The sequence below is a fragment of the Myxine glutinosa genome, chromosome 12 (genome assembly GCF_964187855.1).
Source record: "Myxine glutinosa chromosome 12, kmMyxGlut1.1, whole genome shotgun sequence".
Classification (NCBI taxonomy): Eukaryota; Metazoa; Chordata; class Myxini; order Myxiniformes; family Myxinidae; genus Myxine; species Myxine glutinosa.
Window position 1 is genome coordinate 82,130,555 of NC_136272.1, and position 20,222 is coordinate 82,150,776.

Sequence of the window (20,222 nt, forward strand, 5' to 3'; positions counted from 1 at the left end):
ATTACGGATATTTCTGTCTCTACGGCCACGCAATCACAATCGGTAAACATTCATGGATATTTTATGCATCTCATTTCCACAGATTATGGAGAACACTAATTGATTGCTGAATGTGTCTCTAGTCAAGATGTGCCTTTAGGAGAGAACATCTTCAATAGCCAAAGTAAGGCCAAAATGGTGGCCATCTTGGAATCCAAGATATCTGCCATAAAATATTATATGCATGCATTATCATTAAACCTGATTATAAATAAATGGATTTGGACACCAAATACAAGAATGTAGTCTTCATTTGGATCAAAATAGTGCCAAATATCATTTTCAAGTGACGGCCGTTTTGTTTTTCATTTTAGAAGCTGAAAGTGTGAAAATCGAGCCCGGCATTTAATCTATTCAAATTCAACACCCTGAATTTAGACTAAAACACTTGCATGCTGGGCAATGCCCCAATTTGCCTCCAACATTATTATTTATTGAAAAAGGAACCAGACTATTTCATTTAAAATTCCTTTCCAGCTTTAGTTTATAATCTGCCTTAGCCTTTGTAACTATTCATCTTTCTGAATAGCTTTCACTTGCAATCCATCACCATCTAAATAAGATTTCCTCTTTTGCTTAAGGAAGACCTTCAGCTCCTTAGTGATCCACGGCTTATTATTTGGGTACAATTTGACAAACTTGCAGGGAAGGACGGAATCGACACGGAACTTGATGTATGTACTCAGAAATAACAGTGACTGTCATGTACTCAGACTCAGATGTATTTCTGGAATTTCGTGTCTTTCTTGAAAAGTTGGTGAAAAATGATAAAGCTCTGGGGCCAGATGAACATCCGATGGCATTGAAGGAGATGGCAGAGCAGATCAGAATGATGGCATCCTCGAGAGAGGGAGCAAGAAGGAATGTACGGAAATGAGACTGTGCGGAAGGTAGTGGTAAAAATATCAAATGTGTAAAGTGTGAGGAAATAGAATATGTAGAATGTTTTCAAACATCCGTGAGTTACATGTTTTGCACTACAAATCAATGTGCGTCTCTATCTTGTTAGGAGTCGTACACAAAATATGTGCCCTTTTTGACACCCGCATCCACCACCATTCACAAGACGATTATGAAAAGTTTATGATGTGTAACATTTATTTCAAATGAAAGCCATTTTTGACTGCAAATATTGGGGAACAAAATAGGGAGAAAGTACAATTCATACCCAGATATTCCCCCAGAATGCTTCACGATCTTTCAAAGTCTAAATCGGAGTTCCATAATGAACACTACCGCTTGCTGACTGTGGCACCATCCACCTCACCCCTTAACCACCTGGGTGACATGAGATGATGTTTCCACTTTTGCAAATTCCACTGTTGGCCATTTGATCGCCATTTTAGCCATTTGCTTTTGTTCCTTTTCTCAGCCGTGTTTGCTGTCCATTGAGACCATTTTGTGCACTTGACTCTTCTTCGGGTGATGTTAGCAAAACTTGAATCTACAGCAAATTTATGCTGATGGAATTATCAAGGGAGTATTTTCAGCAATATTCCACTGCACCCCGCTTCTGTCTGTATAATTGATGAGGTTCTTTCGAATCCAAGTTTTATATTTTCCTTTAAAATGTTATTCGACAGCGATGCTAAACTGGCGTGTTCACCGCAAACTGTTTTTACTCCCCTGAAGAAATATATTAAACATCAGCAGCTGATGTCCAGCCTATGATGTACAGTCTCTAAAATTTTTACAGCAGCCATATCCTTGGCAACGTCAGACGTGATTTACGGATTGCAAATGAATCTAAAGCAATGTGATTTACCTTTCAATACCAGAGTGTCACGCACAGCTCGGCCCTCTACCTTTGCATTTCAATACTGAACAACTAAGCACAACATTGTTGTTGACTGATCTCTTAACTACATTGTGAGCTTATTCTGGTACTTTAAATGAACACAAGCTGAATGTTTGTCGAGTCCTAGACCGACAGACTTGGTGCTTGGAACATTTGTTACAATGCAATTACTTTTCTTTATAACATCCCTGATTACTGATTTTATTGTTGCTCTTATTATTTGCTTTGCCTGGTGTTGGGCTAGCGGCTAGGGTGCCAGCTTAGGATCCTAGGATCCTGGGTTTGAATCCCGGTCGATCGCTGAATTAATGCCAGGGGGTGACTCAGCCTGTCATCCTTCCGAGGTCGGCAAATTGAGTACCAGTTCACTGGTAATTCCCTTTGTCGTAAAAGGCGACAAAAAGGGTTGGCGGCAGGAAGGGCATCCGGCCGTAAAACATTGCTTCAAAAAGGGGACCAGCAAAAACAACAACAACCACGGTGCCTGAAAAAGGCCAACCCCCGCTTTGCGGGGGAAAATGGCCTCTGAAGGTGGTTTTTTTTGTTTTTTTTCTTATTATTTGCTTTCTTTAATTAGCATGACTTCATTTGGCATAGTTGTAATAGGTATGAGCAAACCTGGAAATTGATGGCAGCTTACAAAATGACAATTCAATTTGTCCAAAAATGATTACTTTTGTATTTCTAGATATCCGGAGAGCTGTGTATCTTTTTTTTTTCCCCTCTGTTTAATGGGTCATGAATTATTATTTCTCAAATTGTGTTTTTATGTGAACATTTATTCAGCCTTCATATATATATATATAAGATACTAGTAGTACTGACAAAAGCTGAATTTCTCTGCATCTCCATTTAGTGTAAAAAAAAAAAAATCTGACATCTCATCTCCATTAGCAGGTTTATTCCAGTTCAAGTCTATATTTACCAGATTTTGCTCCACAAACCCTTTCGAGGTTTTATAAATCAGGCCTGGAAAACATCCCTGGCCGGGAGTCGTATTTCGGACACCACATGTTGCCAAGGATGACGTTAGTGTTACGACGTCATGCCATTAACTAAGCGTCAACATCACGTTGTGTGCTCAGACATCATTGCATGTCTTCTTTCAACATCTTGTTGTTGGCCAATTAATCAACAACTATGTGAACAGCAAGAGGTTCACATTGTCTGCCATTAGCACACCCATGGGGCCAGATCCCGCATGAACCGTGCCAACCCACAAATGGAGGCAAGGTATGTTTAGTTTAATCATATGATAGTCTTTACACCGTTCATGAAAAATCCTTGTAGTTTATCAAAAACAAAGACCGAAAGTCCAACAGCGGCGTAGCCGGTCTTATTTGAGACTTTAGTGGAAGAGAATAGTATGACCTTGGTGGGATTACCAGTTAGCAAATAATGTAAGTATTAATTTTTTTTTTGGCTTTGAGACATTGGTTATGCCTCTGCCGACGAAGTCGTATTGGTGTCTTTCTGTTCAAAATATGTATTATGTAGTTATTTTGTTGCATTTCTCAAAATTTTGTCAGCATCATGTCATATTCGAGATCAGAAGAACCATATTTGTTTAATTTATCTCAACTGGCCGCACCTCCACCTTCTACTACTACTACTACTCACTGATGATCAGCAGTGCACAATGTGTTCATGTGGTGGACGTTGCTTGTTGCTAACAGGTCATGCAGCAGTTGCTGTTCTGGGGCTCCATCTGTGCCTTGCTGCCTGACCAGGTTATGGGGTCATATTTTTATTAATGAAACTTAGCTTGGTCACAAGGGAAGGATTTTGTCGTATGCCATCCTGATGAGCTCAAATAAGGGTGAAACGGGTCAGCGGCTCTGAATTCATTTAATTGTGACCATTTTATTTCAGTCTTTGAGGACCTGAGTATCCCTGAGGAAGTCATCCTAGTTTGGAGGCAATGCAGTGGTTTGCATATGCGCATGACATTGGCGTCATGTCGTATTCAGTGTCTGAAGAGCCATTTTTGTGAAATGTATATTTTCTTTATATATATATTTTTGCAATGCATTCACTTTTTAGCAAGTTAATGCAGAAAAGAAGGTAATGGGACATGAAAGAAAGACAGCAGGGCATATACTCCAAACATCATTGCCGAGTCCACCGGCTGCAGTAAGAACACCAAATGATAGATTGCTGACTTCATTTCTGACTGCCCAGTTGTGGAGGTGGATTTTCCAGCCGGCTGGTGGAAGTGATTGTGGTGGAGATGATGGAGTGGCCTCATTTTGCAAAGTGCAAAAACTAAGGAGAGTTATACAGGTCAACATCTCAGTTTTGAAGGAAGCCAAAGAAGGCTTTTACTTGTCTCAAAGCAATTACTCTCTGGCATAATGATTAAGTGGACATGGAGAAGTGCTCATGACCTTTGTACTTCGATAAAAGAGGCTATTGTTGAACTTGACTCGAGGCAAAGTTGATCTTGTAACTTTCTTCAATGCTTCTCAGACGTTGATTTCTTAAGTGTCCAAGAAACCTGTTTTTTTGTTTTTTTTGCAAACATTAAAATTATTCGACACCCTTAGACTTGATTATTGAAAAACTTGATGTCTTACCATCGATGGACAGTTTAAGAGTGCTAAGTTCACTGTCTTTTATGCAAAATTTTACTCACTTGTGTAAAGGATTCTAAATTATCTGCCACTCTTTTTTCATCATATTGAATTGAATGATATAGAATAGAATCTTCATTTTAATCGAGTTTGAAGGGACTTTTTTCATAAACAATTGGTTTATCATTAGAAAGCACCACGGAGCATTGCCATGGACTATTATGGTAATTAAAAAGAGCAGTATGCAATGGTCATGTGGATCTGCAAATGTTTTTAGCACTGGTGGTCTTGGGCAGCACTGTTTCGGACTTAATGTGCTCTTCTGCAGTAAGTGTAATGGTTCTGACTGCAGTGCAGAGCTCATTGCTTTCTCAAAGAATGTAATGGAAAGGTAACAGTTGGTGAAGATTTATCCAATTCAATGTGCATACTCTGTAGACTGTAGAGTGTCAATGCTGCCAAAGCAGTCTCTAGGCAGAGAATACAATGGGTGGTTTGCATCACCCAGTGCTAATCAAGACAGGAATTTTGACATTGGGATCTTTCTTCTTCTTTTGTGGGCAATATATGGCTGCGGATAGCATAATTTGCTTGGGCTCCATGGAGCACTCAAACGTTTGTGCCGTTAATCCCTGTAGACGAGAGCAGGAATTTGGAATTAGAGCAGGAGTCTCTTTGCAAAGAACAGCGTGGAGCCTCTTTAAGGTCCCCAGGATGGCAGACGAGATGCCCAGTTGAAGGTCCGTGCATGGGACTGATGCCTTGACCTGCATGTGAAACACCAGGATGACAGTTTATAGCTGGGTTGAGATTCAAACTCAGGCTAGATAACTCAGAGTTGAATGACATGCTTGGGATATTTAACACTGACCAGACATGGATGGGGTGTGAATGTTGATGCAACTTAGTGCGTGAATGAATGAATGGAGTCGTTGATGCAACTTACTGCGTGAGAAGCTCCAAACTAACAGTTTGTATTCAGGTCTGGAATTTGACCCTTAGACAGCTCAAAGGTGAGTACGCACGCTGCCTCCGAGCTATCCCGTCTGCCCATGGACATTTATTTATATATATAAAATAATAACCACATTTAGAGGCCATTTTTCCCCGCAAAGCGGGGGTTGGCCTATTTATACACATTTAAACAATAAAAGACATTCCTAAGCTTTTCGATTCGCTCTCATCAGGGAAGAAACGTGAACAGGATGAAGCAGTAACAAAAACACGTTTTATAGACAACAAGGTAAGAAACTCAGTGCTCATTGGTCTCATGGGGAATGTCTCTTTTATTACCTCCGCCACCAAAGGTGGATGGAGGTTATGTTTTCACCCCTGTCTGTTTGCCTGTCTGTTTGTGAACAAGATATCTCAAAAAGTTGTGGACGGATTCGGACGAAATTTGGCAGAGAGGTAGCGTATGTGACAAGGACTGAATTATTAGATTTTGGTGAAAATCCGGATCCGGCTACTAGAAATTTAAAGTGATTCTTCACCATTAGGAGATAGGGCCAAAAACGATACATAGCAGGATATCTCAAAAAGTTGTGGACGGATGATTTTGATTTAATGTGATTCTGTATTGTGATTTTCTGGTCTACTCTGGGATACAAAACGTAAACTGTTCACCTGGTGGAGGTATGCTCTCTACTGAGTGCCGTTCTAGTTGCTTAAATGTATTTTAAAGTTCTACCACTAAACATTTATTCATTTATATGGGAACCTTGTTCTGAAGTACACTGTGCGTCTTTGTTTATTCCACTTTGTGGAAACACATCATTGCCTGTTCAATCTATCCAAATTCGTTTTTTTTTTTTTTTTTTTTTTTTTTTTTTGTATACAAGATCGAGGCTCGTGAAAGAGCGAACATTAATCACACAGAAAGACAAACCGACACATAAAACATATAACATCGGGAGCGGTAGACAAGATGGGGAGAGAGGGGGAAGTTAACCCTTAAACTTAGCTGCACACAACCACATTATGTTGAGTGCTAAACCTATTTGACAGATCTGGTGCAAGAAGTAGATTTTTGAGATAGAGGTTGGGTGTGGAACTATGGGGCACAGCATAAAGACAGAGCTAAGCTGGAACAAAACAAAGATGAGCCAAGGATTTCTGTTTAAATGCTGTTGGTTTTTGAAAACGTTTTCCATGAAGAGTTTTGGGAACAAGGACATCTGATTGTTTTGGGTTTTTTTCAAAAGAATAATCAGATTTCCTCATTAAAAACAAATTTCCACTTTTTAGATTGTAAGTAAATTTGATTTTAAATGCAATGGCTGTTCGCTCTCCACTTTTTCCCTTCTCCAACACTATACATGAAACATGTTGTTGACCTTCCCTTGTCATTCCAGTAGATTTTGCGATTGCTTATCATGTATTCAGGAGATACTCTCAAGATCTTGTATTCCATGGTCAAATGAGCCTCAGACAGTGTAGGAAAAAACCTGCACTTTTTACATTCACATGCACAATGGAGCTCATCCTATGTTTTAGAAATACTATTACGCGTTCATCTTGAAATATTTGGACTAATGTTATTGTAATTTGTCTGTTAAGCCACAACCTCAACTTGTAAACCAATATTTTTGTACTTTATCTCAGGTATGTTCTCCACTGATTGGAAGAGCTTGTACTCGTACATAACTGCGTGCAGGAAAAAGAGATTTAGGAGATTTCAGTGTACCTTTACATTGATTCTGGGGACATTTCTAGATGATGGACAAATGAAGACAGCACATATATGGGATATGAACCTGTGATTCCAGCACTATGAGCTTTGTCTTCAGATGGGAATGCCATGAAGACCAACCCAAAGTTTATTTATCATTATTGTACTCCATGACCCAGGAATATTCCTCTGGTATTTATTTGTAAAGTTTGGTAAAATATTACATTATTTTTTCTTTAGCTGCTGGTATTTCCAAGCAGACTATATTTTATTTTACTTAACAGTCAGATTATTAGTCTGAGCATTAAATAATGAAATGCATTATTCTCGCGCTCTCTCTCTCTCTCTCTCTCTCTCTCTCTCTGTATCTGTCTCTGTCTCTGTCTCTGTCTCTCGCTCTCTCTCTCTCTGTATCTGTCTCTGTCTCTCTCTCTCTCTCTGTCTGTCTCTGTCTCTCTCTCTCTGTCTCTCTCTCTCTCTCTCTCTCTCTCTCTCTCTCTCTCTCGCCCTCTCACCCTCTCGCCCTCTCGCCCTCTCGCCCTCTCGCCCTCTCGCCCTCTCGCCCTCTCGCCCTCTCTCCCTCTCTCACTCTCTCTCTCTCTCTCTCTCTCTCTCTCTCTGTCTCTCTGTCTCTCTCTCTCTCTCTCTCTCTCTCTCTCTCTCTCTCTCTCTCTCTCTCTCTCTAAACGGGACCGGAAGAGGTCATGCGCCGTCAGGATCCCGGAAAAGGCCGCTGAGTGCGTTGAAGACATCGTCATATTATAGATTAGAGGTCGTTCATACCACATGGGTTCTGTACGCGACATAACGAGTGCGCCCTCGAGTCTGTAATATAACTCTTTGGTTGAGGAATCTTTTTTTTGGGATTCCTTCATCGCTCCTTTTGACTTGACTTTCCTACCACATCCCGGTTGTCAGGTCAGGACGTTTAAAACGACCTCGGTTAAAGGTGTGAGCTAAAAACACAAAATGGCTACTTTGGTGCAAACGGAGACTAGTTTATCGGACAAGATGACAGATTCCTGGGAAGTGGATTTGATTAAGCTGAGCCAGGAAGCAATGGCTATGGCCTACTGTCCCTACAGCAAGTTTCCTGTTGGGGCCGCACTTCTAACGACTGATGGGAAAGTATTCACAGGCTGTAATGTGGAAAACGCATGCAGCAATCTGGGCCTGTGTGCAGAGCGGATAGCTGTGAACAAAGCCGTGTCGGAAGGATATCACAACTTCAAAGCAATTGCTGTGTGCAGTGAAATGGTGGACAAGTACATTACACCATGTGGTGGCTGTCGTCAGGTCCTTCTGGAGTTTGGCCAGACATGGACAGTCCTGATGTCCAAGCCGGACATGAGTTTTGAGAAGCGCTCCATTGTGGATCTCATTCCTTTGCCCTTTGTGGAGAGAGCCATGGCTAAAGACTAAAGACTACAGAGGGAGTATTGGCTAAAGACTACAGAGGGAGTATTGAGACTGAACTGTTGCATTCGGCTCTTTATTGCTTTACACCATAACTGTAGTTTAACATTCAGCATTACTCCATGTTTGCCAATTCACATGAAACATTTTCCAATTATAACACCTGCCTAAACCAAAGCAGCAAAATCTGTGCTGATAACTGATTATACCTGTCTTATCCTAACCGCAATCTGACAAGTAAAGTGCTTGATGTGAAACTTTTATTTCCAATCATAAAGAAAATTTCATTCTCTCTCTCTCTCTCTCTCTCTCTCTCTCTCTCTCTCTCTGTCTCTCTCTCTCTCTCTCTCTCTCTCTCTCTCTCTGTCTCTCTCTCTCTCAAGGCTAAATTGACAGTAGGGTAGCGGTTCAAGCCTCCTTGAAACCCTGGAGGGAAGAATTGGAAAAATTGCCTCTGGAAGATAGTTCCATAGGCTGGAAAATCGAGGAACTGAGGTGTGTAGTCAGCCTGAATTGTGATTGATTAAACAGAAGGGAGGTACTGGAAAGTGTTGCTGTGGAGGGTCGGAGGATAGAGAGCAAAGAGAGAGAAATATTTGAGAAGAGGCAATAAAAAAAAACAGAGACCACTAACTCATCTGCAATGTGAAAGCAACAGACCTTGTGTTTTGACCTCATCATGGGAGTTTCCAATAATTTTGGGAGCTTTCAATTCCCCAGAACCCATGTGAGATACACATGATGTGGGTGGCAGCCCATAGGGGAGAGCAATACTCCATTGAGCTGTGGACAAAGGCCTTACCATGGTCAAATGGAGGAGGTGGTTGTTGCCATAAATGTGCATGACTCTGTTTTCCCAAGGAAAGACTTGCATTGATGGAAGATACTTAGGCTTCAGTTGGCTTTTGAGGGCGGCTTTGTTATGTGGTTGGTAAAGGAGAGGTCATTCATGGATTATGGTGAGGCAAACATGTTCAAGCGACTAATCCTTTTACAGTGGCTGACCATGGAAATAGAAAGGTGGATTAGTTTTACGATCCTTCCAGACTGACAGAGTGAAACAGTGAGATTTTCCAGGATTGAAGGACAGGTTACATTTATCAGACCAGCATCGAATCTATTCCAGATCAGCAGAGAGTGACACAGCTGGAGTCTGACTTGCAGAGGGATGGGAAATTGTACGACATAATGTGCATGTGTACTTGCCTGCAAAAAGGAAGAGAGGGTTTTTCAGATCATCAGATAGATCATTATATAATATTGATGAGGAACATGATTGACCACAACACACTGCCTTGGGGAAATCCAGCCTCCACTGACAGAGAGGAGGAGAGAAGAGGAGAGAGGAGACAAGAGGGTTCCATTTATGGCAACACGTTGATTGAGTGGTGGAAGTCTGAAATTCAGGAATGAAGATGAAAGTTTGGTAAGCAGATTAGAGTGCCGGACTGTGTTGACTGCCCAAGATGTGTCTAAGGAGATGGTCCTAACCTCTTGATTGAGACTTAGAGCCTCGACCATTGCTGAGAGAAGAGCAACAGCATGTCCAGAGTTGAGTGACTGTGACAGCATCCACATTGATTGTCAGAGATCAGGCTGTTTACAAACAGGAAAGACTCAGCATCAGCATCAATGATGGATTCCATGACTTTGTTTGTAATTGGAAGTAAGCTCACTGGTCTATAGTTTATAGGATCTGTTTTTACACCCTACTTGTGGATGGGAGTGAGGTTTTCTGACTCGTAGGCCAATGTGAGGTGACAAAAGTAGGCCAGACTGAATATGGCAGACAAAGGAGGAGCCAGAATGGAAAATTAGAAATTGAGAACATGGGTACTGATCTCATTGGGGCCCAATGTGGAAGCAGGGTCAAGGCTGGATAGAACTTTCTCCACTTTCTCAGATGAGAAAGATACAAAGTCCAGTAGACAGTGGGTGTGAAGGGGTAAAATGGGGACTGAGTGTGGATTGAGTACATGTGATTTGGAGGCAAACAGAGTTTTTACATTCTGATTTATCTTAAGCAGAGTCTGCGGTCATGATGTTTGAGGTGAGGGATGGAATTGAGGGGGATCCTACACTGGAGACAGACTTGAAAAGGCATCCCCATGACTTGGAGGAAGGAGAATTGTTGAATATCTTGGCCATGAGATTTGTAAGATGAGGTTTTATGGCCTGCCTCTGGATAGAAATGCACTTGCTGTGAGCCATACGGAATGAACTAAAGTTACCCTCAGTCGGGTTCGCTTTCCAAGCTGAGAAAGCAAGCTGCTTGACCATAACCACCTCTCCACAGGATCTTGTGTATCCACGGCCTAGAGGATGGATAGGATATCCACAGGTGGGATGGGTTAAACTGATAGACTTTTGTGAGTGTATCCCCAGGTGGAATCAGGTCCTGTGGAGATGGTAACCCTATCCTTTTTTTAAAAGGGTGGCCAGTTGGCATTTGTGAACAGCTAGGTTTTACCATTGTTAAAGCAGCTTCAAAAGGCTTCTTGCTTCTTGTTGAAGATTTCTTAATACAATGATTAAGAGTCTTCACTTTATTTTATAGATTTATTCAGTTATTGGAGAGAATCCAACACAATACGTTTACACGAAATACACGCACAAAACACACAGAAATGACGCGTCATTCACTCGAAGGGATTCTCTGCCGCAAGCCTCGCAGTGTCCCGTTATATAAGCCCCGGCTGTTTTGATCTTGTTCAGCTGGAATTTCGAATTGTGGTTGAGACGGAATAATGGTCTGGGATTGTTTTTCATGATTCGGCTATGCCCCTTAGTTCTTGTGAAGGGAAATCTTAACGATACAGCATATAATGACATTCTATACGATTGTGTGCTTCCAAATTTGTGGCAACAGTTTGGGGAAGGCCCTTTCCTGTTTCAGCACGACAATGCCCCCTTGCACAAAGCGAAATCCATACAGAAATGGTTTGTCGAGATTGGTGTGGAAGAACTTGACCTTGCTGCACAGAGCCCTTACCTCAACCCCATTGAATACCTTTGGGATGAATTGGAACGCCGAATGTGAGCCAGGCCTAATTGCCCACCATCAATACCCGACCTCACTAATGCTCTTGTGGCTGAATGGAAGCAAATCACCGCAGCAATGTTCCAACATCTAGTGGAAAGCCTTCCCAGAGCAGCAAAGGAGGGACCAACTCCATATTCATGCCCATGATTTTGGGATGAGATGTTCGACTAGCACAGATGGGTGTGATGTTCGGGTGTCCACATCGTTTGCCCATGTAGTGGTGTATAATTGAAAGCTCATGTCACTGAAGAACAAACTACACTTTGCTTTCTCACTTCATCTTTGTTTTTGTTTTGTGTTGTTTTTACCCCACGCACGCAAAGTGAAAAGCGGGGTTAAGTAATTGGTTCACTTCTGTCTGTCTGTTCTGTCTGGAAACATCAATTTAAGATCGAGGAACTATTTAACTTCAATTGAATGATATCTTTTGAACAAAAATCGAAACCTGAATGAGAAAACGAACCTGTAGTTTAGCAGTACTTTGACTGAGTTCGTCCCTATCGCGCATGTGCAGACAGGAGGGAGATAATTTTTTTACTCTGCAAACAAAACTGAAAATCATTCCAAACAGGAGACTTACTGTTTTTAATGACATCATAAAGGACACAAACAGGCACGAAGAACTAATGTACCTTGTCAAATAAGGTAATGTAAACTATGCTGCATCAATGGCAGGGGAAAAAAAAACTTTCAGAAATAAAAATTTCGACAACCTTCAATTTTTATTTTTTTTTCAATTCTTTTCTTCTTTTTTTTTAGATACTTGAAGACGGTAAAACACAATTCGCCTTTTGGGCACTTTAAAAACCTTCAGTTTAGCAGTACTTTTCCACTCGTAGACAGTTTAGCAGTACTTGGCCACTCGTAAACAGTTTAGCAGTACTTGGCCACTCGTAGACAGTTTAGCAGTACTTGGCCACTCGTAGACAGTTTAGCAGTACTTGGCCACTCGTAAACAGTTTAGCAGTACTTGGCCACTCGTAGACAGTTTAGCAGTACTTGGCCACTCGTAGACAGTTAAGCAGTACATACTTGGCCACTCGTAGACAGTTTAGCAGTACTTGGCCACTCGTAGACAGTTTAGCAGTACATACTTGGCCACTCGTAAACAGTTTAGCAGTACATACTTGGCCACTCGTAAACAGTTTAGCAGTACATACTTGGCCACTCGTAGACAGTTTAGCAGTACATACTTGGCCACTCGTAGACAGTTTAGCAGTACATACTTGGCCACTCGTAAACAGTTTAGCAGTACATACTTGGCCACTCGTAAACAGTTTAGCAGTACATACTTGGCCACTCGTAGACAGTTTAGCAGTACTTGGCCACTCGTAGACAGTTTAGCAGTACTTGGCCACTCGTATACAGTTTAGCAGTACTTGGCCACTCGTATACAGTTTAGCAGTACTTGGCCACTCGTAGACAGTTTAGCAGTACTTGGCCACTCGTAGACAGTTTAGCAGTACTTGGCCACTCGTATACAGTTTAGCAGTACTTGGCCACTCGTAGACAGTTTAGCAGTACTTGGCCACTTGTAGACAGTTTAGCAGTACTTGGCCACTCGTATACAGTTTAGCAGTACTTGGCCACTCGTAGACAGTTTAGCAGTACATACTTGGCCACTCGTAAACAGTTTAGCAGTACTTGGCCACTCGTAGACAGTTTAGCAGTACATACTTGGCCACTCGTAAACAGTTTAGCAGTACATACTTGGCCACTCGTAAACAGTTTAGCAGTACATACTTGGCCACTCGTAGACAGTTTAGCAGTACATACTTGGCCACTCGTAGACAGTTTAGCAGTACATACTTGGCCACTCGTAGACAGTTTAGCAGTACATACTTGGCCACTCGTAGACAGTTTAGCAGTACTTGGCCACTCGTAGACAGTTTAGCAGTACTTGGCCACTCGTATACAGTTTAGCAGTACTTGGCCACTCGTATACAGTTTAGCAGTACTTGGCCACTCGTATACAGTTTAGCAGTACTTGGCCACTCGTAGACAGTTTAGCAGTACTTGGCCACTCGTAGACAGTTTAGCAGTACTTGGCCACTCGTATACAGTTTAGCAGTACTTGGCCACTCGTAGACAGTTTAGCAGTACTTGGCCACTCGTAGACAGTTTAGCAGTACTTGGCCACTCGTATACAGTTTAGCAGTACTTGGCCACTCGTAGACAGTTTAGCAGTACATACTTGGCCACTCGTAGACAGTTTAGCAGTACATACTTGGCCACTCGTAGACAGTTTAGCAGTACATACTTGGCCACTCGTAAACAGTTTAGCAGTACTTGGCCACTCGTAGACAGTTTAGCAGTACATACTTGGCCACTCGTAAACAGTTTAGTAGTACATACTTGGCCACTCGTAAACAGTTTAGCAGTACATACTTGGCCACTCGTAGACAGTTTAGCAGTACATACTTGGCCACTCGTAGACAGTTTAGCAGTACATACTTGGCCACTCGTAGACAGTTTAGCAGTACATACTTGGCCACTCGTAGACAGTTTAGCAGTACTTGGCCACTCGTAGACAGTTTAGCAGTACTTGGCCACTCGTAGACAGTTTAGCAGTACTTGGCCACTCGTGGACAGTTTAGCAGTACTTGGCCACTCGTAGACAGTTTAGCAGTACTTGGCCACTCGTAGACAGTTTAGCAGTACTTGGCCACTCGTATACAGTTTAGCAGTACTTGGCCACTCGTAGACAGTTTAGCAGTACTTGGCCACTCGTAGACAGTTTAGCAGTACTTGGCCACTCGTAGACAGTTTAGCAGTACATACTTGGCCACTCGTAAACAGTTTAGCAGTACATACTTGGCCACTCGTAGACAGTTTAGCAGTACATACTTGGCCACTCGTAGACAGTTTAGCAGTACATACTTGGCCACTCGTAGACAGTTTAGCAGTACATACTTGGCCACTCGTAGACAGTTTAGCAGTACATACTTGGCCACTCGTAGACAGTTCAGCAGTACATACTTGGCCACTCGTAGACAGTTTAGCAGTACATACTTGGCCACTCGTAGACAGTTAAGCAGTACTTGGCCACTCCTAGACAGTTTAGCAGTACTTGGGCACTCGTAGACAGTTTAGCAGTACTTGGCCATTCGTAGACAGTTTAGCAGTACTTGGCCACTCGTAGACAGTTTAGCAGTACTTGGCCACTCGTAGACAGTTAAGCAGTACTTGGCCACTCGTAGACAGTTAAGCAGTACTTGGCCACTCGTAGACAGTTAAGCAGTACTTGGCCACTCGTAGACAGTTTAGCAGTACTTGGCCACTCGTAGACAGTTTAGCAGTACTTGGCCACTCGTAGACAGTTTAGCAGTACTTGGCCACTCGTAGACAGTTTAGCAGTACTTGGCCACTCGTAGACAGTTTAGCAGTACTTGGCCACTCGTAGACAGTTTAGCAGTACTTGGCCACTCGTAGACAGTTAAGCAGTACTTGGCCACTCGTAGACAGTTAAGCAGTACTTGGCCACTCGTAGACAGTTTAGCAGTACTTGGCCACTCGTAGACAGTTAAGCAGTACTTGGCCACTCATAGACAGTTTATGGTTTCACAATCACCCGATAATGGAGAAAAACTTAAAATATATATTTAGTAAAGCAGATATTTATTGCAGGCTTTCGATAAGCATTGGTATCTATCTATAATTCCAGTAATCTCTGTGTGTGTGTGTGTGTGTGTGTGTGTGTGTGTCTGTGTGTCTGTGTGTGTGTTTGTTTGTTTGTCTGTGACCGCTGTTTCTCGACAACAACGGGTCCGATATACTTGCAACTTGCCAGGTATATTGCTGGGGACCCGAGGATGTGCCTTTTCAAGGTTTGAAATTAATCGGACAAGTAGTTACCGAGCTATGTCCAAAAAACGATTCAACCAATCAGAGAGCAGCGAGCTATCACGTGTGCCGAACGTGGCGAACAGACTCTGCCTCGGACGGCACATTTGAGAGCGTATTCATTTATTTCACAACTATGTTGGCGCTATGTTGGCGTTAAACTATGTTTTAAAACTAATAAAAACTAATTTGCGATTCTTTCGCTTTCCTGCGCGTTTGGGCACGCTATGGCGATTTCTTTACCAAACTCCGCAAGCCGTTCGCTTTGGACCAAACCATTTCATGTAAATAGAGGGGGGGGGGATTGTCACCGTACTCGCAAGCCGTTCGCTTTGGACCAAACCATTTCATGTAAATAGAGGGGGGGGATATAATTTTAGATATAGATATAGTACGGGCATGCCCTAGTGAAAGAATAATGCAAGTATGAGCCGATCGTCAAGTTTAACATCGCTAAAGTCTCCGCACCTTCATATGATGGAATTTGCTAATGAGTACGCACAGCCAGGGGCAATTCTTATGTGATATCTCAAGCAATGATGTGAACAGATCAAACATAGTGCAACATGTAATATTTCCTCCTTGCCTCAGGAAACCTTGCCAAGTTGCAGATGTGGTGATGGTGAATTTTTCAAAACGGAAGGCGAAGCATACTCGTCATCTCCCCAGAGTAACAAGAAATACATTTCTAGAAACGCAAAAGTAATTGGTGCTGTGCTGAGCTTTAGAAAGCGCACCACTCTTATTATTAATTCTGACCGAACAAGTAAATTGCATATGGTGCAGAAGTAAAGCACCCTCATTTACATCTTGGATTGAAGTTTTTGGTCTTATCCATAGGCCAGAATGTGTTTTGGGGTTTAAAAGAGGATCTCTTCCTATTACAGAGAGACCATTCTTTTCTCGTTTAGCTTTTCACGCCTAATTATCACATAACCTTTGATGGGAACGATCTAATTTAAGTTTTTAATTCGCCATATTTCTAAATTATTTTCGTATTCATAAATCTGAAAGCTAATTTGTTTTTGTATATATATAATAATTTTTTTGGCTCTATTTCTGTAACCTTTTGTCAGTTATTATAAAACATAATGGTAATGGTATATTGCGATCTATATCTGATACCATTTGCTTTTGGAAGTTCACTATTTATTGAGCCATCAGATGGTACAAAGGTGGCAGATTTAACTTTGAGCTATCTAGTCTGGGTATGATTATCGGCCGGCTATAAACTGTAGGATTGGTGCTTCACGTTGTATCACAGAGTGTGCCATCCAACGATGGGCATTAAACTTTGCCAGCATTAGCCTGTGGACGTTAAAGATGCCTGCTATGTCTTTTGCAAAGTATAGGCAAGTCATTGTCACCACACCTGGCCAAATTCCAAATTCTTGCCCCAAACTTGCAGATAGCAAGTGGTCTCGTCTTCTCGGATATTCCTTCACACCAGGTGAAGCTCCTACAGCAGCTCCTACACTACCAAGATATTCACGCTCTCAAGTGTTCACATCTCTCAAGTGAAAGGCCATTTTCAGCTTTGTAGGGCAACCATTATTTTACATTTATCGAGCTTCATAAAACAACCACTGTGGTTCTAAATCATAAGGAAGGGTCAAAAGGAGCAAGGTTGCTAACCGATCTCACTCAACTTGTATTGCCCATATGTACAATCGCTCAACCCACACATAGAATCTGCACTTCACTACAGATATTGGCCACGGTATTGACGCAAAGGTCTAGTGTTTCCAAGGATAAACTGGAATCTTTAATAAGCATTTTGCAGATGTGATAGTCTTTTGAAACTGTACAACGGTTTGTTTGTCAGGAATTGGTGATTAAAACAAATAATGTTTGATTCATTATAGCACAACATGGTTATGAGGGAAAGGCTCTTCTTACACAACACCATACAATATTGTCTGGTTTGGGCCTCTGTGATGAAAATATTGACAATGAGCCTCATTCTAGCTTAAGGGAGATGATGTTTAAACTTGCTCGTGGATATGAGGCACAAATTGTCTAAAATCCCTGTATGAGACAAAGAAAATCATTTTTAATGCACATTTAGCCGGGTGTTGGCTTAGCGGTTAGGGTGCCGGCTTGGGATCCTAGGATCCTGGGTTCGAATCTCGATCGATCGCTGAATTAACACCAGGGGGGTTGACTCAGCCTGTCATCCTTCCGAGGTCGGCAAATTGAGTACCAGCTTGCTGGGATGAATGATCCCGGTGTGTACCCCGATTTAGAATAGGTACACCGTATCTCTACGCATCGTAGGAGCGTGACCAAGGGTTGGCGTCAGGAAGAGCATCCGGCCATAAAAACATTGCCTCAAACAGGGAACCATGATTGTCATGGGGCCCACAAGGCTAACCCCAGCTCTAGCGGGGAAAATGGCCTTAAAACTATCATTCATTCATTCATTCATTCATTCATTCATTCATTTATCAGGATGAAAATTAATGAAGTATCCTGTGTATTTCAGGTATGAAATTTGGAGGTCCTTTGGGCAGCGCGTGCCGTCCCTTCACATGGAACGCGGTGCTTCTGGCTCTACTGAGTGTGTTTGTGTGTTACGTACGCCTTGTGTAAATAATGCCTATGTTTTCTTGTTATTCTATCCTCTTTGTGAATATGACCTGAAGGATTGCAAAGATTTCAAAAAAGGGAACAATGCACTGTGTGAACCATGCGCAGGTTTCATCACAGGCCTCTCACTGGGTCAGTAACAATTGTCAAAAAAAAATTCAATTTGTCTATTGATTCACTTTCACTGCTGAGATCTGCCTTGGGGTAATTTTTGTCATAACTTTACCATCTCTAATTTTGGTCAACGGTTGCTTGTTTATGACAGAGGCCAAATGACCAAAATATAATCACGATGCGTTTTCTAAATGGAAAGGAGTTGGGAAGTGGATTAGCAGGGAGCGGGTATCGGAGAGCAGAATGGTATTTTGTGGTAGCATTTATGTTGGGGGGGGGGGGGGGGGGGTGGGGAGTTAAAATGAGCCTGAGAAAATGTCACTTTCTCTTTTATCTTGATACCAAGATGCAATATTCATCTGGAAACGTTATTGTAATGGTCATATAATGATGTGAAAGCTCTTTTAATCTACATGTTCCTCAAGCAAATACAATTACCATCTCTCTAGGGTAACCATATGTAGAACTGCTGGTCTCAGGTCAACGGTAATCTACAGGAGGTTCCCTGTAATTTGAATAATTGGCCACGCTCTCTGTATTCTGCATGAGTTGTCTTTTTTATTATCAGTTTTGGGATTGTGTTCCTGTATTTCATTGATGTTTTAAAGATCGTGGTGACAACAAATCAGTCCTCCATTTTCACTCCAAACTCTTCACAAATGTATTGACGTCCATGAAACATCAAATGCCAGATTTCATCATATTGGAAATTTTTATCTGTTAAATATGAGCTATGTGCTTGGTGAAGTGTCCTAATTTCTTATACCATCATCTCAAAGCATCATGTTGCCCAAACTCAAGACTTCACTCAGGAGACGCTCTTTCTCAGTCACACCAGGTCCGATGGTGGTACCTGACTTGGCCAGAAAATTTGTACTTTAAAGGAGCACAATGTTCCACCACTGGCACTGGTCATTACACGACATGCTTGAGGTATTCACATTCGATGTCATCATGAGGAAGGCAATGGAATGGAATGGGCAGTCCTGCCAGATATGTACTAACAACCCTGGAACTATGTATTGGATCACCATATGCTGGCATCTGCATTATCCAGCACAGGATTCAACGTTATTATGAGACTTTTGATGTGTTTGCCATTATAAAGATTTCCGCACACAGTGGCCCGGATCCAAATATGGCTCCTCCAGAACCTGCTGTTTAGTTTGGCATGATTTGTACTTCCATAGAAATGCACGTGGTATGTATTCTTTTTGTACGTTAATTATAAATGGTGCGGAATCCCTTATGCCTGTTTTTACTACTGAACTTTCTTGTTGTTGTTGTTGTCACATTGATGCTGCTCTTATTGGCAGTAGTTTTAAAATCCACACTTCATAATAATGGCATCGGTTTAAGTCGGATAGCAAGCAGCTATTCATATGGACAATGTTATAGAATATAGCAGAAACTAAAGGTTTCACATAATGGTGTGGCAGCTGAAGGTCACCATTAAACTGACATTGTTGTTGTAAAGAACTCAGGGATAAACAGCAAGGGAAGAGGATGGCATAGACTTGATGAACTGAAGTGCTCAGATTGTGCCACCCACGCAACACCTCATTATTGCGGCCTACAAATTGTGAAGTCAACAAACCTTCTTTTGGTTTGGCCGGTAGCTCCATTTGATAAATATATTTTTAAACATAATGCAGTCACAATCAATAAATAACCATTGCCCTAACTGTGTAGACTTGTTTACGTAGATGTGCACTCGCATTTGGAATTTCTTTTTTCCCTTGAATTGTACACTGCCCTGATTAGCCTTGGAAACAAAGAAATTGGTTAAAATCCACTCCGATTTTAAACCAAGAGAGAATGGGAATTAAATACAATGGTAGAGAGAAAAACCATGGTGCACCTTTGGGATAGTAGCATCTATCATTGGAAAGAGAAACGAGACACATAACTCATATGTATGGAAAAAACGTTTCACAATTACCATAAAAAGGGCATATCCGAGACTACACCTTAAATTTATACAATGGAGACATAGTGAAGTATTCTGCACCACACTCCACTGCAAATCATTTGGAAAAACATTTGGAAAATTACTGCATTTGGAAATTAGAGCTACAGTACAAGGCTTGGCATACTGGACTAGAGCGACATGCAAATGTTTTTTGTTTTTGCTTC

The 20,222-nt window shown here is 41.7% G+C and overlaps 1 protein-coding gene and 1 pseudogene across 2 annotated transcripts in view; both read left to right on the top strand.

The window, feature by feature from the left end:
* LOC137415953 (contactin-4-like) overlaps window positions 1-19,335 on the top strand; it is a 766,344-nt gene extending 747,009 nt beyond the window's left edge. Inside the window, exon 23 of the mRNA XM_078766054.1 lies at window positions 17,869-19,335. Within this exon, the coding sequence (XP_078622180.1) occupies window positions 17,869-17,975 (107 nt within the window). The 3' untranslated portion in view covers window positions 17,976-19,335. The remainder of the gene's footprint in view (window positions 1-17,868) is intronic.
* On the top strand, window positions 7,778-8,785 carry LOC144888358 (cytidine deaminase pseudogene; annotated as a pseudogene). Its single transcript, XR_013620950.1, has one exon. The product of XR_013620950.1 is annotated as a cytidine deaminase pseudogene (transcript).
* Window positions 19,336-20,222: the final 887 nt, after the last annotated feature.